Source organism: Mustela nigripes, chromosome 13 (genome assembly GCF_022355385.1).
Source record: "Mustela nigripes isolate SB6536 chromosome 13, MUSNIG.SB6536, whole genome shotgun sequence".
Lineage (NCBI taxonomy): Eukaryota > Metazoa > Chordata > Mammalia > Carnivora > Mustelidae > Mustela > Mustela nigripes.
In genome coordinates, this window is record NC_081569.1 from 128,452,457 (window position 1) to 128,478,748 (window position 26,292).

The 26,292-nt window shown below is 54.2% G+C and overlaps 2 protein-coding genes across 4 annotated transcripts in view; one reads left to right on the forward strand and one right to left on the reverse strand.

Moving 5' to 3' along the window:
- Positions 1–26,292, reverse strand: part of TMEM63C (transmembrane protein 63C) — a 128,812-nt gene that overhangs the window by 100,943 nt on the left and 1,577 nt on the right. The gene's annotated exons all lie outside the window — the stretch shown is intronic.
- ZDHHC22 (zinc finger DHHC-type palmitoyltransferase 22) lies at positions 1,962–12,953 on the forward strand. The gene is made up of 3 exons (XM_059371328.1): positions 1,962–2,506; positions 4,353–4,892; positions 10,103–12,953. Exons 2-3 carry the CDS (start codon positions 4,367–4,369, stop codon positions 10,366–10,368), a joined length of 792 nt encoding a protein of 263 aa, XP_059227311.1. The 5' UTR covers positions 1,962–2,506; positions 4,353–4,366; the 3' UTR covers positions 10,369–12,953.

Sequence of the window (26,292 nt, forward strand, 5' to 3'; positions counted from 1 at the left end):
CACCGAGAGGTAACATCTGCATCCCCTTTTAGGGGTGAGAAGACTGAGGGCGGAGAAGTTAAGTGACCTTCTCCGGGTCCCACGGCTGGTAAGAAGCAATGAAGTGTTCATTTTCAGTCTGCTGAATTCTGAAGGGTCTAGAATCATCGGGGTGAAGTTTTTAAATTGACTCCCTATTGATTTTGTCAGGGATAAGCACCAATTTTAGAAAAACAAAATAACATTTGGCTGCGCTTCCTCTTACTCAGTTCGCTAAGTGGGGGTTGGGGGGCACTGAGGAAACACTAGCTCTAGCTCTGAAGCTTTAATGTCCCTTCCTGTCGCTAGACTCTAAGTAAGTGATTGTTCTTGTCCATTTGCATTTCTACAGCCAGACTCTATCCTGCCTGAATACTCCCTTCCCCCACTGCCATCTTCCCACGTTCATTTAGCTTCTCTCTCTCTCTCTCACCCCCCCCCCACACACACACACCACACACACACACACACACATCCAGTCGCACACCTTCCCACCACACACCCATACGCAAAATAAAATTAGAAATACTGCCCGACTCTCAAGGTATTTAGGGAATGGAGATCTTCAATCAATAGAGCCCAAATCAAGCACTCCAGGCTCCCTTCCTCCCCAGCCAGTGCTGGAGGCCGGTGGAGCTTACTGAAGAGGGCCCAGACAGCCATGGTCTTGACACAAAGCAGCTCTACAGGAAAAAAAGGCCATTTGAGCGTCCCTGTGTCTGCCCTGGAGCCACTGGAGACACAGAGCCATCTGATTCTCAGAATCCAAGATTCTCAGAATCTTTTGCTCACATAGAAGACCCTTGGAGAACATGGACAGCTTCCCCAGCTTCCTTTTTATCTTGGCATACACTGATGTAATCAAATACCAAGAAAACAGTGTCTGATGGTTCAAACTATAGGCTGAGCTGCTAAGCATATGGTCCTCATGTTAAGGGGTTGCCTTTGTTTTTAATCAGCCATGTGAGAAAGCAATAGACATTTATCTATAATGTTAGCCTTCACCCAGAGGAGTGGGATAGGCTGCACGAGTGAGCTGTGACAGCCCAGGAAACTGAGGCAGTGGTGGCACCATCACTCCTGTAATGTCGCTAAAGCTTTCTCTGCTCTGTCCCCATCCCCACGGACACACACTGGCCGAGTGTCCCCGTCATCTTAGTGGGCCTCAGTACCCATCTCAGAATAGTGGAGTCAGGAAGGGGAAAAAGACTGGAACAAGGAAGTGGGGGTGGGGCTCCAGGGGGGAACTCCTGGTTCAAGCTCTGGGTCTGGATCAATTCTTCTGCGGGGGCACCTGGGTGACTTGGTTAAGCATCTGCCTTTGGCTCGGGCCATGATCCCAGGGTCCTGGGATTGAGCCCTGCATTGGGTTCCCTGCTCATCGAGGAGCCTGCTTCTCCCTTTCCCTCTGCTAGCTGCTCCCCATGCTTGTACTCATGCTCGCTCTCTGTCAAGTAAATAAATAAAATCTTAAATATATACATACATACACACATACATTCTTCTGCTATCCTCCCTTCTCCCAAATCAGAGCTCCCCGTGGGTCTCAGGGTGACTGGGGTCGCATTCGTTCGAATCCAGGCTCTGTCACTTTCCTGTTGGATGACCTTGGCCATGTGACTTAGGTTCTCTTGTGCCTCAACCTCCTCCTCCCATACAATGGGGATGACTGAACTTCCGCTGAGAGGGTTAACAAAGCTGACTTACGCTAAGGGCTTAGCACAGTGCCTGGTACATACAAGAGCCCAGTAAATAGTGTCAGTAATTATGAACTAATAAGTAGTGCTTACCATGGGCAGGCCCTGTCTCGGGGCTTTACATATATTATCATATAATTCTTACATCTCTGTTTTACAGATGAAAAACTCGAATCTGAAGATCACACAGCAGTGCATGGCGGACACTGAGACCCAGGCAGGCAGGTTCCAGAGTTGGGGGGTCTCAACCCCAGTGTGCACAACGTCCTTGATCTTTATGGGTGTTGCCCCAGGCAAGCTGAGCTCTCAACCCCCCAGGCTTCTCTCATTCCGAGAGAGTGGGGAGCTGCGAGGGTGTCAGCCACAGCAGGGAGGGAGGGAGCAGAGAATGGCTAGGACATCCACATCAGCGCTGAATCCAGATTCCCCAGTTGGAATCGGCGGCTGAAGTCAGGCAGGGCGCCCCAGCCGGCTCCAGGGAAAAGGGGGGGCAAGTCCACGATGCTGAGAGGGGTGGCCAGAGCGCCGCCCCCAGGAGGGGAGGGAGGGGTGGCGGGGTTGAGGGGTGCCCAGCTGCCATCCCCGCCGCCTCCTGGCCCCCACTCGCTGGCTCCCAAGTGGGAGGAAGGCAGCTGCCCGCTCCCTCCTCCCCACAGCCCCGCTACCTGCCCAGTCCCCCGAAGCGAAGCGTGAGGAGGCTGTGAGCCAGCGGGGCCGAGCCCACAACTTTGCAGCCTCGGGGAGGGCGAGAGCCGGCGTCCAGGGCTCCTCTTGTCCGCGACCCGAGCTCGGTGAGTTCGTTTCCCCACCCCTCTGCGGCGGTGCGGCGGCAGCGGCGGCGGCGCTGGGGGCGGCTTCCCCGGCGTCCAGGAGGCGGTGGCCGAGGAGCCGGCGGTCACCCGCGCCGCCAGCCTCTCTAAGGCTCCCGGCTGTGCCGCCCTCCGCCGCGGGCGAGGCCGCCGCTGGTTAACGTGCGGAGGGCTCCTCACGCCCCCGGGCCGCCGGGGCGGGGTCTGCGGTCAGGTGCGGGGCCGGGGGGCTGCGGCCGCCCGCCCGCCGAGAGCCCCTAGCTCCCCCAGCCCCTGTCCGCCTTCCAGGCGCCGCGGCGCATCTGGAGGCTGCTCCCGCGCCCCCCTGGCGACCGGCGTGGGGAAGACACTTGCTTCGCCCGAGACCCGCGCCGGGGGCTCTCTGGGGTGGGCAGCGCTGCCGCAGCCCCCGGGAGCGCCCGGTCGGGGGCGGCGCGGAGCCCCCAGCGACCCCTCCCCCCAACCCCGGGCGTGCTCTGGGCTGATCCCCCGCGGTGGAGAGAGGCTCGTGCTCCCCATGGCTGCCGCAGGTCCACAGGGGCACTGGCAACGGCAAAGGGGACTCCAAGGTGATCAGTCGCTCATTCCAGACGGGACAGCCTGGACCGAGGCCTCGTGGCACTCGCCCATCCTGGGTGCAGCCGCCTTCCCAGAACTTTTCTTGCGCCTAGGGCTCGCCGACTCCTTAGCCCCTGGAAAAGTTCTCTCGGGCACCAGGAATCTTATTTCCCGGTGGCTTCCGAAGCTGGGCAGGAACCAGGGCTTTGGGGGGCAGGGTAGAGTGGGGATGCGGCGGGGGTGCTTGGCGGCGGGGGTAGATCCGCCGAAAGGCTGGCAAGCATCCGCTCCCTCGCGCAGGGCGGGCTTGTTGGCATCGAAAGGGTTTCGGCGCCATCGGGGTTGTTTGGGTTTCTCGCTCCAGGAGGATGGGGGGAGGGCACGAAGGGGGGATTTTAATTTCGTCGCTTCAAATGAAAACGATCTTTGCCAAGAAATAGCCAGGGCAGCCAGCGATGGAGAGAGGGGCCGACCAGGACCGGCTGATACAGGTATCCGGCTGCACCCCCTTACCTCACCCGGTGGCTGGGCACCGGTGTGAATGTACTGATTGTTTTAATTAATTGTTTTTAAAGCCAGGTGTCAGCGGCTGCGTGTGTGAGACACAAATATATACATACACAAACACAGATACCAGGCGCACACAGATTACATGTGGAGTCATACACAAGGAACCCCCCACCCCATACACACACACTCCCCACCACACACACTTGCAAATCATGGACCTACAAGCACACAGACTTCCAAAGAACCTTGGGTTATGGGTGTGGTCCCTTAGTATTGCCCAAGATTGGGTGGGGGTGGTTCGGAGGGTCAGAGAAAAGGTGAAGCAGGACTTCCAGTAGGTCATTTCTCTCTGGCCCACCCAAATTCTTTGCTTTCTCCTCCAAGAGGGTCTGGAGGAGAAATCCCAAACCTGAGCTCCTTTCCACTGCCATAAAGGGGTGGAGCCCTAGCCCCATGGTCCTCATCCCCTCCAAACAGCCAATAAGCCCTGCCCTTGACCTCCTTGGGCTTGACCCCAGGGCTCCAGAGTGTCAAGGTCGAGGTTTCTTGGAAACTGAGGGGCCAGGCACCTGGAAGTAGGGCCTGGCCCCCAGAGGCCGTTTCTGTCTCGAGGTCTCACACCAACCTGCTTGGTTTAGGGAAGAGAGGAGGGGTGATCTAAGGGACAGGGACGGGGAGGTTGGATTTGGGTGGGGTGGGACTGGTGGACGATGCCCCATGGACACAGCAGTGAGTCTTCCTCTCACCCCGGGCCCCTTAGGAATGTAATCGAGGATGCTGGCCCTGAGGCTCCTCAACGTGGTGGCCCCCGCCTACTTCCTGTGCATCTCCCTGGTGACCTTCGCGCTGCAGCTCTTCCTTTTCCTGCCCAGCATGCGCCAGGACCCCGCCACCGCCAGGCTCTTCCCTCCGGCGCTGCTCCACGGGGCTCTCTTCCTGTTCCTCTCCACCAATGCCCTGGGCAATTACGTCCTGGTCATCCAGAACTCCCCCGACGACCTGGATGCCTGCCAGGGCCCCTCGGCCAGGAGGGCCCTGTGCCCCCCGCCCAGCACCCACTTCTGCCGAGTGTGCGCCAGAGTCACCCTGAGGCACGACCATCACTGTTTCTTCACGGGCAACTGCATCGGCAGCAGAAACATGCGCAACTTCGTCCTGTTCTGCCTCTACACCTCCCTTGCCTGCCTCTACTCCATGGTGGCTGGCGTGGCCTACATCTCCGCGGCCCTTTCCACCTCCTTCGCCCACCCCCTGGCCTTCCTCACTCTCCTTCCCACCTCCATCAGCCAGTTCTTCTCCGGTGAGTGGCCTTGGCCGGCAGGTTGGGCCCTACAATGAGGACCTTCCACCCCACCCCAAGTTTGCCAGACTTAGCAAATAAAAATATAGGATGCCCAGTTAAATCGTAAGGCCAGATAAACAATGCATACCTTTTCAGTATGTCCTAAATAGTGCATGGGGCATACTTAAATTTTAAAAATTCTGTGATCGAGGCACCTGGGTGGCTCCACAGGTTAAGCCGCAGGCTCTTGGTTTGGCTCGGGTCATGATATCAGGGTGGTGAGAGCAAGACCTGCTTCCTGCTCCGCACTCAGCCTCGATGATCCTCTCCCTCTGCCGCCGGCCCCCACCCCGAGTGCTCTCTCTAAAATAAATAATCTTTTTAAAAAATAAAAAAAAATAGGTAAAAATTCTGCTATCTCTCTGAAATTCAAGTTAACTGGGCATGCTGTATTTTTCCTGGCCACCTCCCTCTCCACTCCCCATCCTCATTCATCATCTCCTCCTTGCTTGCCGGGAACCATCTGCGCATAGAATTTCCTGAGGCTCCAGACGATACCCCTGCTCTGTGCCAGGCGGGGCCGGGTGCTGACCACCCCTCCATGCAGCTTCTGAGGTACACCCGCGCTATGACCTCCCTCCGCTTGGACTCCTCAGCCCTGCCCACACATTCCCCCAAGGATTTTTGTCCTCCAAAGTTCTTGCCAACCAACCACAGTAAGACTGACCAGGGTGCCAGGCCAGCCCCAGCAGGAAGCTAAGTCCTGCTGTCCTGCCCACTGTGTTTGTCCCCACCAGGCTGCTCTCTAGCCTGCAGACAGCTTAGAGCAGAGGGCACCCTGGTTGGAGATGCAGCCCTGTTTAATGGATCCATTTTCCCATCACAGAGCTGTGACACTGGTGTTGGATTTGACCCTCCAGGGAGGCTCTTGCACTTGCAGGAGCCAGGCATGTGGCCCTTCCCACTGGCACTCAGCTGTGCACGCAGTGGGGACAGGGAGAGCTCCTTTGTTCCTGGCCTAGAGGGACCTGGCTCCTGGTGGCAGTTCTTACCACTTTACCTGGCCTTGAAATTTACCCCTACCTCATTTCCTTCCATTCCATCCCTACCCTGGCCTTTGACGTCACCTCACTTGGTTCTTAAAGTTGGTAGTGTGCATGCCTGTGTGCGTGTGCATGAGTGAGATTGTTATTTCCATCTCTCAGATGAAGACATTGAGGCTCAGATAGGATTAAATGGATTGCCCAGGATCTTACCACTCCTGACCACCAGCCTCTGCCCCCCCCACCCTACTCCCCCAAGTCTTGAAACAGCCCCCAGTAGCACAAGGAATGCAGCATGTTTTTTCATCTAGTGACCTTTCGGGGACAAAGAAAGACCTTGCAGGTACTTCCACCAAGAGCCCAAGATAGTCTTGTTGTGCCTGGGCTGGCCATTCACAAAAAAGTTGTGCTCCACTCTAGGGGAAGCCATCATTTCAGTCTTTGTTGGGGCTGCAGCCCAGTCCTTCGCAGGAATAGAGCTGTTGTGCCATCAGACAGCGGAATTCAGAGATCCACGAAGGCCCCAGCTGTAGGGTTGCCTTAAGGTCTGATGGCTGAGTTCGGCCCCAAATTCAGAGCTCTGGGCCTTCTGGATCCTGGCATGGGCACAGGAGTCTGCTGGGCCCAAAATAACCAGGCCGGGGGAGGGTGGGTGGGCGGGCTAGAGGGTGGAGTGTGAGCACAGGCAGGTGGAGGCATGAGGGGAGCCAGAGAGCCTGATTACACTTCTTTTCCAAGTAGCTTCATCACATCAGAATGAATGGTTCCAACGGGAGGATCTTGAAATGGTTTGATCTGAGATAAGCCTGGGCTTGAGGCCTGTCCATATGTGCTAGGTTTGGGAGACAGGATAGAAAGGAAGAGGGGCCCTTGCTTTGATCTGGGGGGAGAAGAGAGCCAGTCAGCGCCTACCTTGGGGCTCAGATCTCTGTTGCAGCAGAAGGATGAGTCCCACCCCTTTTTGCTTTCTCCCCATCCCCACGGAGAAAAGGAGGCCAAGATTTCTAATCACCAACTCTCCCACCCCAGCCATCTTCCTCCCCTGCTGACCTGACTCCTCGCTCCCTGCCCACATTCACACCTCACTCCTTCAGCTTCTCCTTTCCTATCTCCTCTCCCCCTGTTCTCAATCCAAACACTCGCAGACACACTCTCTCTTTTCTGCTGGGTGGAGGAGGTGGAGCTGGTGGACCGGAGGGAGCGGGAAGGCGAAAGCGTGGTCATAGATGGAGCTGTCCCTGGCTGTGGTGCTGCCCCGAGTCAGGCCTGCCAGCGGAGCGCAGCACGGCTGTGAGTGCCCGCCCGCGGCTCAGGCCGAGGTGGGAGACTGGCCAGTCTGATTTTGGAAATAGTACTTTCTTTGGGCCTCAGGGGATTGGTATAAGTTGTGTCACCTCTCTGAGTCTCATTCATCTCATCTGGGAAATGGAGACGTCGCTGTCTGACCCGTGTCATGGCATTCGGCTAAGGGTGCCAGTATGGCGGGTGCCACCAGAAGGCCCAGGAGAAAAGGAACTAACATTTGCTGAGCACCTATTATGTGCTACCCACCATGCAGGCTTCACTTCACTCAATCCCCATAAGTCCAGGAGGTAAGTAGTCTCATATTCATTTTAAAGGCCCAGGAACCCAAGGCTCAGCAAGTTTAAACCACTTCTAAACTAGAACACTGGTGTGACTCCAACCCAAGATTTAATCTCAGGGCTGCCAGCCCCTGGAGCTGACCAGGGCACCACACGGCCTCTCTGGAGCTGCCTCTGCAGCTGCTGCTTGATGAATGAGCCATTTTGGGAGGGAGGGAGCTTCTTGTCCCTCAACGTCTATTAAAGATGCTAGGTGACCATCTGTCAAAGGTGTCATAGATGCTTGGTAGGCAGGAGGGGTGGAAAGATTGGATCGTGTGACCATTTAGGCCCTTGAGGAAAATTCTGTGATTTTCTAAAAGAAGCAGAACTATTATTAAATAATTCAGAGGAGCTGAAGCAGCCAGGCTGAGCAACTTCAAACACTTCAAGAGAAAGCAAGTCCCCAGAATAGCCTTTTGTAGCTGCTGCAAGGGGCCAGGAAAAGGCCATGAGGTCTTTTCCACATGTCTTGATTTAGTGCCAGAAAAAAGCCTATGGAAAACAGCTTCCGTCAGCCCAGGCTTATCCCTGCGGCTGAGTTGCAAGGGAGGCCAGGCATTTGACAGCTCTGATGTTCTCACATCCCAGCTCGAGGGCCATCTTTGCCCGTCAGCATTCCCGGAGCCCAAAGGGCACCATGGGCCCAGGATCCTTCATCCTACACGTGGCTGCCTGAGCTAACCCGTGCTGACAAGGAAGAAGTGGGTCAGAGGGATGGAACAGCCTGTCTAAGCCCTGTCCCTCTGCTGCCCCCACGCCAGCTGAGGGGCTGCTCAACACGTTGGCTGGAGTGAGCTTTCCATCTCCTGGGCAGCTGGGATTATTTGTCTCCAACTTCGAGAGGAGCTACTGCTATCAAAGCTCCCAGGACTGATGGCGAGAGGAGGCTGCTAATGAGCAAACCTGAATCCGGCCCACGGCCTCCTGGCTGCTGAGTCCACTGGGGCTCCGATTGGACAAGTTTTAAAAGCCCAACCCTTGGGGGTCTGGAAACTGGGGATTGAGGAGACCAGGGAAGAGGTGGACCAGAGCCAGGGGATGCTGGTGGAGAAGGATATGGTTGACATTTGCAGAGGTTGAGGAGGCTGTAAGGTGGGGTCCCTGGAGTGGGAACATTCATCTCACTGGAAGTGGGTGGGGGGCACCTGGGCGGCTCAGTCATCAGGTGTCTGCCTTTGGCTCAGGTCATGATCCCAGCATCCTGAGGTTGAGCCCCATATCGGGCTCCCTGCTAAGTGGGGAACCTGCTTCTCCCTCTCCAGCTCCCCCGTGCTTATGTTCCCTCTCTCGCTATCTCTCTCTGTCCTAAATAAAATCTTGAAAGAAAAAAAAAAAAAAAGGAAAGGGTGTGGTGGGCTTTCCCTGCAGGGAGTGAGGGGCTGAAGAGGGTTTTTGAGTTCTCTCCTGGACCCACTGTCTTAGCTGCTGGACAAGTCAAGCTAGGTGTCTCCACCATGGCTTTCAAACCTGCAGCCCATCCGGGACTCCAGGCCCTGGAAAGAAGGAGAAAACTTGATGGTCTTAAGAGTTAAATGTGAGCCCTTCTTGGATCTAGTCTCATCTGTGAATGGCCCTCAGCAAGGAGCACTGCACTGAGTGTGAACCACAATCCTAATCACTTTGTACACCATTTCCCTGAATTGTGCAAGGTTACTGAGATCTTATGGGATCATTATTATTATACCCATTTTACAGATGAGCAAACCGCAACTCAGAGACATTAAGAAACCTGTACAAGACCACAGAGCTGGGAGATTCAAGCTAGCATGGACTGACCATCCCAGATCTGAACAAGAATGTGAGATCTCTTGCTCAGTGGGTATTTAAGACCTATAATAGAGAGTGCTAGTTTGGAGGGGTTTGAGAGTTCCTGCCCAAGGCAGGAAGCTGGACTGATGACCTTGGGGGCCTCTTCCAGCCTTAGCAAGGCTAAGGCTAACAGGACAGCTCTGGCCAAATGCTCTAGTGGCCATGCTGTCCTCTTATTAACACTAATGACTGAATTATTCTCTAAGTCAGTGCTTTGCACTGCCCTTGGAGCTTGTGATTTATTCTTCTTGATGACTAGACCCTGTTCTCCATCATGCTGTCACTTTCGGGAGTCTTCCCAGCCAGTGCTCCCAGCTCCATAGGAAGGTGGCATTGTGGTCAAGGCAACTGCCCAGGAGCCAGCTCCCTCTCTAGCATCCCCAGCTCACCCCCTTCACCCCCTGCGAAAACATCTCCCTGATCCCAGATGCAAAGAGAAGGCAGAGAGAGACGGGGTCTCTGACTCCGAGGAAATGTTAGCATCCAGGCACTGCCCAGGAAGCTTCCTTTTCTTCTGCCCCACGTCCCCAGGTCTCCCCTCTACCCTCAGGAGCCATTGGCACTAAGAAAAAGTTAGGTCAACTAGTTCATCCTTGCTCTCCCTCGATGCAGCAGCCCTGAGATTGCTACAAAATATAGCTTCAGTCTCATTAATCTCCCTCTCTCCCTAGCGGAAAGCGCCTGCATGGATTGCTTTTCAGTACGTGGCCTGGGTGTAAAGCGAGCTTGGTGTTTCCCCGCCCCCCTGCAGGAGCTGTCCTCGGTTCTGAAATGTTCGTCATCCTCATGCTCTACCTCTGGTTTGCCATCGGCCTGGCCTGCGCAGGCTTCTGCTGCCATCAGCTGCTGTTGATCCTCCGGGGGCAGACCCGTCACCAGGTGCGGAAGGGGGTGGCAGTGAGGGCCCGGCCCTGGCGCAAGAACTTACAGGAGGTCTTCGGGAAGAGGTGGCTGCTGGGCCTGCTGATCCCCATGTTCAATGTCGGAGGTGAGAGCTCCAAGCAGCGGGACAAGTAGCAGGCATTCCCATCATTTCTCTGTGTGTGTCTTGACTCTCCCCGAACATAAGGCCATGACATTCTTGTCTCTACCCATGACCCAATACAACCTTGAGCTGGCAAGATCCTAGCATCCACCCCTGGTCTGTGACCTACAGAGACCTGTGTTGCCTAACAGATCGTGGCAAGAAGGAAAAATGGTCACTCCTAGGAGCCAGCCAACTGTTAGGAGGCCCCTGCTTTTGTTTCTTCCCGTTGGAGCCCCTGCCCTCCCGCTCTGCCTTGTTCATCCACTCTCTCATGTCTCATGTCATCACTGCTATCAGCTAGAACTTTCCCTCTCAGATCCATGTTGGGAGTGGAGAATGGATTCTTGCTGTTGGTATGATTCTCCCCAGGATCCAGAGGCTGGCAAAAATGTTTAAAATTACCATGTGTAAGAGGTAGCCAAGTTGGCTCTGCCAACTGCTTGTGAGGTTGGGAAAGGAGGGGTATGTTATCCTCTCTATGGAATTGTAAGCAGTGGAAGGGAAACTCAGTAGCTTACTGTCCTATCCCCAAACTGCAAGGCCCTTTCTCTGGGAGGCAACAGCTAATGACCAGGGATTTCCAGGTGCTGTCCCCTGTCCAGCCTGCCCCAGCTGGCCACCCCAATCCAGTCTGGGACCTGCCTGGATGCTTCCTTTCCCTGGCACTCTTCCAGGTTTTCCCACCTTGATCTCCAGCCTCTGGGTCTTTGCTAGGTACAGGGGAGGCAAAGAAGAAGGAGGAAGGAAAGGAGAAATACTGACAAATGAGAGAAGCATGTGACTGCATAACCATACAGAAGGGGGCGTGTATGTATGTGCATGTGGTGGGGGAGAGATGGTGAGGAGGTTTGTTGTGAAATAGAGAATGCTTAGGGGAGTGGAGGAGAGAGGTCACACACAGGTTGGGCACTGGGATATTTGTGGAATGAGAATGAGGGGACCAAGTGGGTTCATTTCTGAAGGATGTTCTAGCAGCTAAAGCTGTTCAGTGTTTGAACGGCTGCCTGGGAAAGTAGAGTGCCCCATGGAGGTGTTCCAGCAGGGACTGGTCAGTCATCTGGCAGGCATGCCATGGAAAAAATTTCTGCACAGGGTCCGGAGAGGGAAGATCCTTTCCCACCCCCAAGATTCTAGCATCCTCTTTGTGATTGCTGGTCCAGAGGCAAGAACTATAGAGATGCCTGTGAATTATTTGCTTTCATGAAGCAGGGAGCCGGCATGGAGGGGTCTGAAAATCATAATGCAAACTTCTAGGACCCTACCCAGCTACCAAGGAGGGAGTCTCTGGAGAGACAAGATGACCTGGGTATTAAAGCTAGTTGAGGGAGGTTGGCATTGAGGAAAGGGAGATGGAGCAGTGTCAGGGGCAGGTGCGGGCAGTGGTGAGGGAGCTGGAAGGTCATGCTGTGCTCTGAGAGGTGAGATGGGGAGAGTTGAAGCTCAGGAATGGGGGAGACCAGAATATAGGGGTGTAGTTGTGAAGCCAGTCCTGCTTATCTAATTGGCTCTGGATGGGGGCACAGCTGTGTGTTCTGGGACCCAGAGGGTCAAATCTCTGGGACATATTTGGAAATTTGGACAGCACAAGTGCCCCTTCTGACTGAATCCCAAGGCCAGTCTGCCATTCATGCAGACAGCAGGGCTGAAGCCCACACCCTACAGTGTCCACAGCGACCTCAAGCGTTGCCACACAGCACCCTGAGTTCTTGAGCAGAGTTCAGGAGGAATTTACCTTGGTCCTGCCTTCACGCCCTCTATAGGGCTAATGTAGAAATGGCACCCCTGGCTCACACTCCCTTCTGTATTCATTCATTCATTCATTCATTCATTCATTCATTTATTCATTCGTACATAGATATATTTACTGAGTGCCAACAATGTGCCAAGTCTCTTCCAGGCACTGGTATACGATGATGAATAAGACACACTTGTGATGAGCACTGGGTGTTACATGTAAGTGATGAATCACTAAATTCTACTCCTGAAACTAATATTACATTGTATGTTAACTAACTGCAATTCAAATAAAAACTTGAAACAAACAAACAATGATGAACAAGAAAACAAGATCTCTGCCATCAGGGGCATCTCGTCACTGGTTCCTTGCACTGACTCCCACCCCTTGAAAAATGGTTTTTCTGCCATCTTGGTGTCAGCCGGCCAGATCCCTTGGAAGGGAAGGATATTTGCAGAGAAGGCTGAAGAGGAGCCCAGGCTGGTGGGCTGGAAGTCACTGGGGATCATCTTCACCCTCAATTTTGTCCGTACCTCAACAGTGGGAGTGGAAGGGGCAGAAAGAGAGGCCCTGGGCAATCCAGGTCTTGGCTCTCTCCCAACGCCAGAGCTCAAGCTCGGAAGCTAGCCATGCCATTCCCGGCCTCCTGGAGGCTCAGCACTGTGAGGCTTGACATGGGGAGAGGAAATAAAAGGGAGACCTGCAGGGTTTGACTCCTGGCAGACTGGTCAGTGGGTGGTGATGTGGGGAGGTTGCCAGGTGTGGGACCGGAGTAGCATTTGTACACATGGCCCTGTATTGTTGATGAAGAACATCAATAAAATATGTGTTGTTATCTCAGATTTGATGTGATCGCATGGGTGCTGTGGCTGGTAGCGGAGCTGGCAAGGCTAGAATGCACCAACGCAGTCATAATAGCTGTTGAAATACTTAAGCTAAGTATTAAAAACCCTTCTGTTCTAGTAGGTAAATAGCCATTGTCCAGACTCCCCCAGTAAACCCCATCCTCCTGCCCCAGCTGCTCCCGTGCCTCCCCTCGAGCCCCTGGCTCACCTCAGAATCCAGTGATGAAAAGGGCCATGCCTGTTACTTGCACGGAACCCTGGGATCCTACTCCAGTCCATCAGCCAGTGTCCTTTGTGAATGAGCAGGGTTGTGTTGTGTGGTCGGTAAATGTGTACTACCCCAGGGCTGGTAGCAGGTCTGCATGCTGGGATCTGTGGAGCCCTGGGGACCAGGGGTAGAATGTCTAACTTGAGAACCTTCCTCCACTTCCTTCCGCTTTGCTTCCTCTCCCACCCCTTCCCAGGTCAGAGAACAGGGGGGGAGAGAATGAAGTGGAGAAGCCACGTGGTTCTCCATCACAGCCAGAGCTGACCATCCTTGAGGATCAGCCAGGCTCCCTGACCTCTCTGAGACTTTGGGTTACCCAGTCCTCGGGGCAGCTGCGAGGGGGTTGGGCCCTGCAGGGAGAGAGTGGTCCTTGAGCAGGTGCATGAGCATGACGTTTGATGCATCCTAAAGACAAGCAGGCCTAGACTAATGGATGACATAACTACAGGGTGCTAGTTCCACTTGGGCTGGTGAAGAACCTTCAGCCAAGGCCAGTATTGTATATGGGTCTGCATTCTGTACACATGCCAATGAGCAACGAAGAAGGCAGACCCTAGGTATACTGGGCAAGGGCGTGGGGGATGAATGAACTTGTGGCTAATCTTGAGCACATTCTAGAGCATGGGCTGTCTACACTCCACAGGGGAGACACTCTTGCCTTTTCACCATTGTATCCTGAATGTCAAGCAGGGGCGAGGCACATAGTAGGTGCTCAGTAAATATTGAGCAAGTGAATGCTTAAATTTTGTACTCATTTGCTCACTCCACATCTCTTCTGTTCTGTGCACATTGTGGGGCTGGAAGACAGATGAGACAATGCTGTCCACCAGGGGTTCACATCCTGGAGAGGTTCCTGGGAGAGCCCAGAGGAGGAAGAGAGCCCATCCTAGCTGTAGGGTCCAGGGAGTTTCCATGTGAACTGCAGAGCCTGCAGAGGTGGATGAGACTTAAGCAAGTGGAGATGGACAATGGGGGCTTTCCAGGAAAGGGGAACAGGCCTGGAACCTTGGAGTGATCATGGGATCGTGACCATAGGGGACAGCACAGAGAGGCCGAGGGAGTTAAATCTAGGAGCTGGCCCCTGAGCAGAAGGGGGCCTTGATTGCCAAATTAAGAGATCTGGAGTAAGTTGATAGGGTAACCATTGAAGGTTGTGAACAGGAAGCTACATGATTAGAGCCAGATTTCAGAAAGTGGGGCTTTGGTGGCTAGGCTGGAAGGGGGGAGCACCCGAGAAGAGGCATTGTCATGAGCCGAGGGTGACATAACCAGGGTTTGGGCGGGAACACTGGCTGTGGGCTGGGGAGGAAAGATGTGTCAGAGCCATTGCACAGACATGGAGCTTGACTTGGAGGGGTCCAGGGGGAGAAGGCCCGAGAGGATCCTGAAGGTTGAGATAGGATGGTCAAGGTGACCTCAAAGGAAAGGCCATCAGGAGCACTGGAGTGGGGAGAAGATCATGACCCCGGGGTTCAGGGTAACCAGGATCACTCCCCTCTGTCCCTGGCCCATTGGTTGGCGAGGTTATCCCTCTTAACTAACCTGTAACCTCTGTAACCTCACGTTGGAGGAAGAGATTTGGGGCAATCTGTACATTGTGCCATGCAGCACGGCCTCCTGGCTGCCAAAGCTGGGAGAAACCATCAGCCCGTGGCAATAGAGGACACAAGTCCTTGAGGAGACCTGAGTTCCCGCCTGCTCTAATGAAGCCAGTCTGTAGGTCTCAGCAGACTTCATCTTTTAGCTAGTCTCCTTTCCCAGGAACATGGCTGTCCTTGCCACTCCACACATGCAAACCACAGTACAGTATCCTGCAACTGAGCTCATTACTCCCCTCATCCTCTGGGATGCTCTCCAGGATGCTGAGGAGGCAGCTCCTCCTGCTGGGGAGAAAAGGAGGGGCTGGGCAGGGAGCTGGGGTACATGGCTCCTGCCTTATCCGAGATGTTTTAGAAATGAGGCCGATCCTTGGACCTGGTCGCCAACCAGAGTGAGCCTGTTAATGGGATGGGGGGTCTGGGGTAGCTCCGTTGCTCCCGATGTTGGTTTCTGTTTCTGTCTTCATTCCTCTCTGTGGGTGGTGCTGGCCCAGCACCTCCAATCATTCCTCAGACATTCATTGATGCCCACTCCGTGCCAGGCATGATGCCAGGAACCGGGAATGCAAAGATGAATGAGACCCATTACCTGACCTCGGGATGCTCTCAGGGAAGAGGACCAATTGCAGACAGTTATGAGGGAGAAGGGCAGGGTACTGCAGAAGAAGAGCACTCACTTGTTGGGCAGGCTGGAAGACTTCCCAGAGGGGCAACGTCAGGGTCATACAGGATGAATACGAGTTGCCAGACAGGAAAGCAGGGCCATAGGTAGGGGTGGGGGTACGAGGGACTGTGCAGGGGCAGGGATGCCACGTGACTCCTGGGAATTGTGAGTCTCCATTTAGGAGTAATGGGGGCCCGAGTAAGCATGCTGCCATCACAGTTGAAGAAGAGGTTCGTCCTCAAACCATGTTCCCTGCGGACCTGCCTCTTCCCTTTGATCCCTTTACAGGTTGTCCTGCCTGGAAAAGTCGAGCACAAACTGATGTCTAGTTTTTCTGGTGATCAGCAGGGTCCTCCGGGTTGCAGACCAAAGGCAGAGGGTCACCTTCATTTCCCAGGAGTTCAGTTTAAAGCCGTTGGAGAACTCAACCGGAAACATCAGGGACCCTTGGGCTCAAATAAGAGCCTCTGGGAAGAGCTCCCATTCCTCTTTCCTTCCCATACAACTTGGGAAGTGGTTTAGAAGGAAGCTGTTTCTACCAAGATGACTACCAGGGGCTCACGCAGAGGGGTGGGCTTTCCCCCCTGTATGGGTTCTCACCCCACTGGAGAGGCCTATGTTCCCTTCCTGGCCCACAGCAACGCCCTCTCTCTACACCGCCACCTAGTGGCCGCCTCAGGCCTCTTCCCGTTAGCTCTGACTGGTCCAGCCCCCACCCAGGGAAATCTTCCCTCCCCTATGGGTTTTGCCTCCCAGCTGAAACTTGGAGAGCGGGAATGGCAATGGTGGAGTCCTCTGGTTCCCCCAGTACCTAGCAGACGGTATAGAGCCCTGACACTATGGCTGATGCGTGAGTAATAATAAGTAATAATGACCAACATTTACTGAGCATTCACTATGTGCCATACACCCTTTACCGATAGTAACTATTTTCATTGCAACCCCTGCAGGCATGCTTTATTCATTACCCCTATGTTCTGGGTAAAGACACTGAGGCCCAGAGAGGTCATATAAGTTGGCCTTGCAGCTGGTAAATGCCAGCTCAGGGATTTGAACTCAGGGTATCTGTTCCCAAGTTCATCCTTTTATCCCGGGCACTAGACTGTCTTTGTATTGTGGACTATTGTGGACATCCAGTAAATGCCCTGCAGACAAGTAACAGTCAAGTTTTCACACTCATGAATTCATTGACCCATTCATTCATTTAACCTGTGTATGGGGCACCTGTAATTCAAGAGGTGTTGGTGGGCACAGAGAAAGGAATTAGGCACAGCCTCTGCTTCAGAGAGCTCAGAGCTGCTCGGGGTGAGTCTGTGCGAGAAAACGGGGTGGCTTCAGGACCCCAAGAATCTTGAGGTGTATCTCTCCCACCCAGACCGATGATTATGGCCCAGTTGCCTAGGATGAAGCAGCTTCTTCCAGAGGCTACTCGTGGATATCTGCGGACAGTCCAGGCTGAGGACCCTCCCCTGGGTCTCAAGAAGGATGTCTAGCAGGGGAAAAAGGCCTGAGCTATTTCTGGGCTGCTGCCCACCCCCAGGCAGTGTCATTGTGCCTGCGGGAGGGGACCAGACACCGCCATGGAGCTGAGCACAGCCGGCCCGTCTCCACACCCACCCCCTGGAGACCAGGGCAGGGGGGCCTCCGAAGACCCGGAAATGGAGCAGGCTCCAAGGCAGAAAGCATCTGCCAAAGCTCATCTGTGATATTCGGGAAAAGAGAAGCCTCGGGAGGGGCCCCGGGGATGGCTGCTGAGGCAGAATCCCTTGTTAATGCCCCTCCCCCCAGTTAGGGCAATATTAGCACAAAGCTCTGCTGGCAGGAACGGGGCAGTGACCTGGAACCCTGAGGGGAAAGCCACAGAGGACCAGGCGGTGAGGCCTTTCTGGGAGGAGGCAGTCCTGTGTGGGCATCCTCCCAGAGTCCCTGTCCCCAAATGCCCCCTTCCTGGCCTGCTTGTGACGCCTGAAATCCCCACCGGTAATATCTCCTTAAAAACTTAAAAATAGCATTGGTCCCCCAAACTCCTTTCAAATTCTGGGATTTGCTTGAGCTGCCTTCTTTCTCTGCCTGACAGCTAGCTGAGAACTGGGCCAGAGGTGGTCTGCATAGGGGATTTCAGATAGAGAGTAGGGAAGTGTGGTGTCCCCCCATAGTCTCAGGGGAAAGGGACCCTGCATGAGCAGTGGGCGGGGGTACTTCTCCACAGCATGGGGCAGGAGGAGTGGCAGGAAGTAGGCCTCACTGGGCAAAACCCCGCAGGGGGCTGCCTCTCCCCATCCAGGGAGCAGCATCTTAGATCACCACACAGAGGCCAGAGTGCCCGGTGGTCCTGCCACCAAGTCCCTGTCACCCTGGGAAAATCACTGCCATCCTCACACATAGGACTTACTCTTAGACTTAACCAGGAATTGGACACGCTTGGCCTTCAATGGGGCACATTTTTTAAATGACCTCCAAAGGGACAAGCCACTCTGTTTTGCCACAGACCTTACCCCTCACAGGGCTGCCCCACACTCTTCCTTTGCTACTTTGGCCCCTGGAGGCTTCTGACTTGGTGACTCCTGAGAGGCTAAGCTTCAGGAAAGCCGAGTCTAGTCCCAGCTCTCTCCTACATAGGCTGTGTGACCTTCCACACAGCCGGCTGGCCCACCTGCTTAGTCTGTTTGCTGTGGACGGTGGGGGAGAAGGCAGGAATAGTGCTTAACAGAAAAAGCAGTGAGAGGTAGGATTCAGAGTCGGAAGGACCCGGGGAGGTGAAATGCCGTGAGGTGGGCTTTGACGGATTCCCAGCCAGCAGAGGTCACCAGCAGCAGGGGACGGGCTGTGCCCGCTTCGACTAAGGCTGCAAGGACGGCTCGCACGGTCCAGGTGCAGAGGGAGCCAGAAGACCCGAGGAGGCACGCCGAGGAAGGAGCAGCCAGGTGAGCGAGCATCGAGGTCCCTCCAGCCGAGCGCCCGCAGCCCCAGCGGAGAGTTGCCGCGCTCGTGCTGGGTAGTTTAATCAGCAGGGGAGCAGGGGAGGGCACGGGCGCCTCGCCGAAGAAAGGATTTAATTAGCAACGCTTTCAGGAAAGAAAATTAAATTACAGGAAACAGTGGTGCGCTCCAAGGAAGACGAAACCCCTGAACCGATTCCTCGGGCCCCCGCGCACGCCGGGGGGGTGGGCAGCGGGTGGGCCAAGGCTCCGCGTGTCTGTCTCGGGGAGGCTCGGCACCCGCTGCAGAGGCGCGGCGCCGTCGGAAGGGGGCGCCGTCGGGTCGCAAGCCCGACTCTCCAGGCGTCCGCGCGGGAGAGGGACCAGGGCAAACCAAACCCGGGACTGGACCCCCGGCTGGGTGTCTTGCCTCGCCGAGCCACACAGGGCTTCGGAGGGCAAAAGGGCGAGATCTAGGCTCAGAATCGACTCATCCCGGGAAATGGAGGCAGGGAGTGACCGCCTTGTCCACAGCCCCCCCGCCCCTCCCCGGTGCCTCAATTCCTGGGACATCCTTAGCGCTCACGACCCCTCTGTCATCCCTCCCGGTGCCCCCTCCCCTCGGCAGGCACGACCCTGGCACCGTGTCCCTCCACCCCACTGCCTCCCTATCACCTGGTTGTGGTGTTATTGGTAACGATAGCAACATTCTTGAGCTCGTGCTAAAGCCAGGTGGGAGATGGGTATTTGGCATAGGGAAATTCGCTGAATCATGACCACAGCCCAGATTTGCACAGAGGAAACCGGACATCAGAGAGACCCAGGAAGTAGCGGAGGAACACACAGCTGGTAAGTCATGACCCTGACTTCACACCTATGGCCCTGTGAGTTGTTCCACAGCAGGGGAAACCCATGTTTGATACCCAGCCCTAAGTGCAAAGCTTCTCTCCCGGGAGGCACTGGGTAAGGATATGTTGAATGAATGGTGGGCCTTTTCTTGCTTGCGGGAGGGGATGCTAATCACTGAGGCCATGAGGTGGAAATGGGCTTGGACCACAGAGAGCATCGAGTAAATACTGGTTGGTTGCCAGTGCTTCTCAGACTTGACCCTGTGCAGGGATCACCTGGGGATCCTGTGAACACAAAGACCCTGAGTCGGCTGGGTCTGTGATTCCGCCTTCTGACGAGCTCCCAGGCGATGGCCACGCTCCGGATCACACTGAGCACCCCGGAAGCCAGTGGCCGGCCAGCTGAGCTGGTCTGGGTCCACGATCAGCCTTTTACTTTATACTTATAGGCAGTGAGCCGCAAAGGGCCTGCTGCCCCCAGCACAGAGCCCCTCTTTAGTACCCACGCTAGTACACGTGCCAGCCCCTCCTCCCCACCAGTCCCCGTCCCAACATCGGTCTGGCCATGGGGAGTGCCTGAGCAGTCCCAGCCTTGTCTGCACACGTGCGATCACCTGAGGACATTTACCAGTTCCTGATGGGGAAGGGGGAAGGGAGGGCCAGGTCCTAGCTCCTGGAGACTCATAGAATTCAGCTGGGGTGTGGCCTGGGCATCTGGACTTTAAAAGCTCCCCAGAGGGGCACCTGGGTGGCTCAGTTGTTGAGCATCTGCCTTCGGCTCAAGTCGTGATCCTGGGGTCCTGGGATCCAGCCCCACATTGGGCTCCCTGCTCGGCAGGAAGCCTGCTTCTCCTGCTTGTACTCCCTCTCTCGCTGTCTCTCTCTTTCTGTGTCAAATAAATAAAATCTTTAAAAAAGTAAAATAAAATAAAAATAAAAGCTCCCTGTAGGCTGCCATGGTGCAGCCACGGCTAGAGGGCCACTGCTACGGAGGTGCCTGGGGAGGGCAGTAGCGGGAGCAAGGGGGGTTGCCGAAGTACCAGGTGCTGATGCAGGTGTGGAGGGTGGACTGTAGGTGAGCCTTGAGGCTGCGTCACCAGCCAGAAGGCTGGGCTGGGTGTCAGATTAAGGGTCCTGGTGAGGGCGGGGCCATCAATAATCCAGATTCCTCTAGGCTCCCCATGGCCCTGAACAGGGGTGAGGCTTGGGGCAGGCTGGGAAGAGCATGTTTGCCAAGGACTCCGCCACGTGTGTACTTAAGGAGGGTCCTGTGCTGGGTGCAGCAGGATGTGGTAGCCGGCCGGGAGCTGGGCGGGTTTGCTGCAGCTGCCTGTAAGTACAAAGTGAAAGGCTGACCTTGAACCAGGGCCAGCCCAGCTGGCCGTGTCCTCACTCCTGGAACTGCATGTTTCCCCTGCAGTAACAATCTAATGATTACTGTTTCTTGAGCACCCGCTGTGCGGGGCCTCCTTGCTAGATACATCGTACATCACTGCGCAGTAATCTTTGAGAAGAGCTAGTAACGGAACACATGAAGAAACAAAGCCCAGAGAGGTTATCTAACTTGCTAGGATCACACAGAAACCAACTGGATCCAGACCCAAAGCCATGATACCGCCATCCCACCATGATGCCTCTATTCATGCTCTGTCCTTCGCTGGCCCCTTACTCTCAGCCCATCCAAGCTGCATCCTATGTCAAGGCTGGGCTCAAATCTCACCTAGAGTCCTTTCCAATGAGGCCTTGGAGAGCTCCTGGGCTCTGGTCTGCAGGCGGCCTCAGGCAGCAGGGCCCACCCCTGTGCTGCCGCTTTCCCCGGAGTCCCGTCTCCCCGCTCAGCTCTGAAGGCTCCAGGCCCCAGACCTCATACATCTTTCTGCAGGCCTTGGGCCTCTCTAAGGCACGGCAAGTGAGAAGCCTAAGGCACAGACCTTCGAAAAGTGCTCGTGCTTGGGGTGGTGCCCCGTTCCAACGGCTGCATCTGGCAGAACGCTGATGCAGGTGCTATCGTGGGTGAGCTCAGAAGTCTGGAAACACGGTGACAGATGGTAACTACACTCATCGTGGGATCATTTCACAATGTATAAAAATGTCAAATCACTATGGTGCACACCAGAAACTAACATGATATTGTATGTCAATTTACTTCAATTAAAGAAAAAAAAGGACCCCGGGGTGCCTGGGCGGCTCAGTCCGTTAAGCATCTGAATCTGGATTTCTGCTCAGATTTTTTCTCAGGGTTGTGTGATCGAGCTCCGTGTTAGGCTCTGCTCTCAGCCAAGAGTCTGGCTGTGATTCTTTCTCTCCCTCTGCGCTCCTCCAGCTCACTTACTGCCTTAAATAAATAAATAAATGTTTAAAAAAAAATAGTCTGCGGTAAGTTCGTTGGTTAAGTGTCTGCCTTTGGCTCAGATCATGATCTCAGGATCAGGGGACTGAGTCCTGAGTCAGGCTCCCTGCTCAGCACAGGGGGTCTGCTTCTCCCTATCCCTCTGTGTCTCCTCCCTACTCATGCACTCTCTCTCTCTCTCTAATAAATAAAATCTTAAAAAAAAAAAAAAAAAAAAAAAAAGGGAAGTCTGGGGTGCCTGCATGGCTCATTTGGTTAAGTATCTGCCTTCAGCTCAGGTCATGAGGCCCGCATGGGGCTCTCTGCTCAGTGGGGAGCCTGCTTCTCCCTCTCCGTCTCCCTGCCACTCCGCTGTACTTGTGCTCTCTCTCTCACTGTCAAATAAATGATAAAATAAATACATAATAAAATAAATAAATAAAATCTTAAAAAAAAAAAAAAGAAGTCTGAAGGTGAGTCACCAAACAGGTAACCCACTTCTGAGAACTCTCCACTAGAATGCGGTGTTGGGGTGAATTTAGCTAATACGTGATGCCTATTCTCAACTAGCAGTTTACCATTAGGGACCCTTGGATGCTAAACCCAAAGGTCATCAAAATGGTAATCTTTAAAATAAAAGGAGAAGCGAGTAGGGCATACCACCTTGCCAGACTTACATACCCAGCTTTGAATGTATAAGACCTAGTGAGATCCAAACTACCCAGGGGGAGACTGACGAGTCCATGGTCATTGCCAGCCTCCCGCGAGAATATCAGCGGAGCCCAGGTCTGTTTAAATGACCGCCCTACAACAAGGCCAGCACCTGGCACAGAATTATGTATTAGTTACTCTGAAAAAACAATGACCATGTTCAGAGTAAGCTTCAGGAGTCGTGAAAACTTTTAGGGGCTTTGAGAAGAATACAAGTTTGAGAAGAATACAAGTTTGAGGAGGAGTGACAAAGGGAGCAGAGAAGAGGATTTTTAAATTTCTCCCAAAGTGGGAACTGCCCCGGGCCTGACCTGTGCTGTCAGGTGCCTGCTCACTTCTGACCCTGGGGGGTCCAGAGCCCTTTCCTCTCAATTAAACACACACGCACACGCACACACACACACCATCAGCGTGGCAAACATTAATGACTGAGTGGGAGCTCCCACACTGCCTTGGCCCGCACACAGTTGGTGGGGCCGGAGAGCCGGTCCTGCCGCCGTGGCCCAGCCTGACTGGCACCAGCCACAGCATAACCAATGCTCTGAAAACGCTTCCAGAACGAAAGCAGCCTGACTGTGAAGCACAACTTCCAAATATATCTTGACTCAACAAGGATCACCTTAAAGGCTTTAGAAAAGGGTTTTCCCCTTCAAGTTATTCTGGCCCTGCAGCCCCGCCCTCCAGAGCGTGAAAACCGTCCGTGGAAGCTGCTGTCTGCACCACGCCTGACCTTCAAGGTCAGCGGTAGCTACCCTGGGATGTTTGTTTTGGTGGTTCACTGCCTTTCCTCTGTGTGTTTTGCTGAAGTGAACACTCATTTGCATTTCCTGAGTAGCCGGGCGACAAGCAGGCAGCCCGGGAGCGAGCCGTGCTGGAGAGCAGAGCGGAGCCGGAATTCGGTCCTCGGGCCGAGGACCCCTGGGCCTCCAGGAACCAGGCTTTCCCGCATGTGTCAAATCTGAGTCAGGGCCCACTGAGGGTGCAACTCTTTCTGTTTGTGGACATCTTTAAGTGTCTTTTCTTCCCTTGACTTTGAGACAGATTCTGAATTTGGGTAAGGGATGGATAAGGACGGGTGACCGCAACCAGCTTTGGGGGTAGTTAGGGTTTTGCCATCTACAGGTGGTCACAGCTGGTGGCTTCTCCGCCCAGACCCTGGAGCTGCCATGTTCCTAGCCCCAAATGAAGGGTGGGCGCTGGGTCAAGGGCTCCCATCTGCCCGGCAGCGGTCAAAGGCTTTTGGAGGAGGGCAGGGTGGGTGGGGGCCGGTAAACAGACGCCCACCCGTTCCAGAGACTGCTACCAGAAGGAGCGAGCCCTCCTCCAAGTCCCTGCAACTCCTAAAGTGAGTAGGGAAAACTAAAGGCAGCTCTTTGCACTCCAGCTCTCCCGCAGCTCGGAAGGGCCGGCTCCGGACACTGGTTATTCCTGCACGCGGCTGGCCGCGCGCTCCTGCTTCCAGGTTCCAGGCCCCCCCCCTACTTCCCTAACAGCTTCTGCCCACTCGCTGCGTTAACTTCCTACTCCACAGGCTTTTCTCTCTCTTGCTCATCTTCTCCAGCTGCTGTAATTTGAGGCAGGAGCCATACAGACTGTTCTTCCAAATAATTCTCTAATGGCTTGCATAACCATCCTTGGGGGCTGGGGGGCAGGGAAGCCGTGTGCTCCAGAGAACCAAGCAGGAATTCCAAGTGGAAGAGGCCAGAGTGGTCACAGGACACCAGGGACGCACAAGATCCCTCCTTCTAGGAAACCAGTCAAAGGCTGGGTGGATACGTGCTGTCTTCCCCCTTAGCCAGAGAGGCGATTTTGGTAGAAGACAGTCTTCACTATTCCAAGCAAATGACAACCCGAGAGGGGCTGCTAGGTGTGCGTGCAAGGGGGCGGCCTTGCTGTGTGCAGCGGGTTTAACCATTTGGGATGCATCACTGTTCCTCACCGCAATCTCGGGATGTCAAGTGGACAGCAGGGATCACTCCTTCCTATAATAAAGGAAACTGAGAGGGGTGCCTGGGTGGCTCAGTGGGTTAAAGCCTCTGCCTTCGGCTGGGGTCATGATCCCAGGGTCCTGGAATTGAGCCCCGTGTCAGGCTCTCTGCTTGGCTCGGCGGGGAGCCTGCTTCCTCTCTCTCTGCCTGCCTCTGCCTACTTGTGATCTCCGTCTGTGAAATGAACAAATAAAATCTTTAAAAATAAATAAATAAATAAAGGAAACTGAGGTTGCGGAGATAGAGGCTGCTTCCGGCTGCCCCTTTCTCCCGCCCTCCGCCTTGTGCTGTGTCGTCCAGGCGGACCTCATCTCCATCTCTCTTCCGGCGTGTTTGCTAGTGGTGCCCGAAAGCTTGGGACCAGAACAAAGTCCTCAGAAAGCAGGACCTCGGGGTACCTGGGAGACTCAGTGGGTTGAGCACCTGCCTTCAAATCAGGTCGTGATCCTGGGGTCCTGGGATCGAGCCCCGCACTGGGCTCCCTGATCCATGGTGGAGCCTGCTTCTCCTTCTCCCTCTATCCCTCCCCTTGTTCGTGCTCTCCCTCTAATAAATAAATAAAATCTTCAAAAAAAAAAAAAAAGTAGGACCTCATTTACATGGTCTGTGCCCATTTACCTTAAAAATAATGTCAAGGGGGCGCCTGGGTGGCTCAGTGGGTTAAGCCTCTGCCTTTGGCTCAGGTGGTGATCTCTGGGTCCTGGGATCGAGTCCCGCATCGGGCTCTCTGCTTGGCAGGGAGCCTGCTTCCTCCTCTCTCTCTGTCTGCTTGCCTCTCTGCCTACTTGTGATTTCTGTCAAATAAATAAAATCTTTAAAAAAAAAAAAAAAAAAAGTTAAGTCAGGGCACCTGTGTGGCTCAGTGGGTTGGGTCTTTGCCTTCGGCTCAGGTCATGGTCTCGGGGTCCTGGGATCAAGGCCTGCATGGGGCTCTCTGTACGGCGGGGAGCTTGCTTCCTCCTCTCTCTGCCTGCTTCTCTGCCTACTTGTGATCTCTTTCTCCATCAAATAAATAAACAAAATAAATAAAAAATAATAATAATGTTAAGTCAACCTAAGAGGCTCCTTCTAACACTCATAGAAACATCTTCCCTGATCGGCAGGGAGAGGGATTTGGACTGAAATGCAAGCTAATTGACATGCCATCCAACATATACAACCGGTTATCGTCCAGTTCAGATGAAAGGAGGGAGCTGTTTGCAGATGACTGACTCGGAAGGGCGTAATTTGATTTAACCCCACACGATTCTCCTGTGGGGCTCATAATTCTTTGAGAGCAGGCTTTTATATGGGAATTGGCAAATTCATGTTAGCTGCAACCAGGCAATCACAAGAAAGGAAAAACCAGTGTGGACCGGCAAAATGCTTCCCTTCGAGCCACAGAGAAGTTAAAAAGCCGAAAGAACACTTCAAAATCATCTTACCAGAGCACTAGGAACCTGCTTTGGAGACAACCCTGGTTGTTTTAAATCTGTTTATTTTATGGCTCACCTGTAACACAGCTGACAGAGCTTTCAACTGGTGAGGGCTGGACAGAACCATGGGGAGAAAGAGTTCTGATCCTTCATTATTCAGCCAAGAGGAGTGATGCCTAGAGAGGCTCAGTGACTTACCCAAAGCCACCCAGTTCATGCGTAACAGAAGAGACAGGTGTACGCAGGTCTTTAGACCCCGTTGCCCCAGGCTACGTATGATCTGTCGTGATGCCATCCTTTGGGTGGCTCCAACAGGCGTCTTTTTTTTTTTAATTTTTTTTTTTAATTTATGTATTTTACGGAGATCACAAGTAGGCAGAGAGGCAGGCAGAGAGAGAGAGAGGAGGAAGCAGGCTCCTTGCTTGAGCAGAGAGCCCGATGCGGGGCTCGATCCCAGGACCCTGAGATCATGACCTTGAGCCAAAGACAGAGGCTTTAACCCACTGAGCCACCCAAGCGCCCCCCAACAGGCGTCTTAAGTGGAAAAGTATTTCCCCATATGGGAATCACACCGAAGGGCAGGGGCCACAAACTC

What these genes read in the sequence shown, in the direction of transcription:
- ZDHHC22 (XM_059371328.1), top strand. Translation starts at nt 4,367, where the DNA reads ATGCTGGCCCTGAGGCTCCTCAACGTGGTGGCCCCCGCCTACTTCCTG. An exon ending in CATCAGCCAGTTCTTCTCCG is followed by an intron (nt 4,893 to 10,102) that starts GTGAGTGGCCTT and finishes GCCCCCCTGCAG; the next exon opens with GAGCTGTCCTCGGTTCTGAA.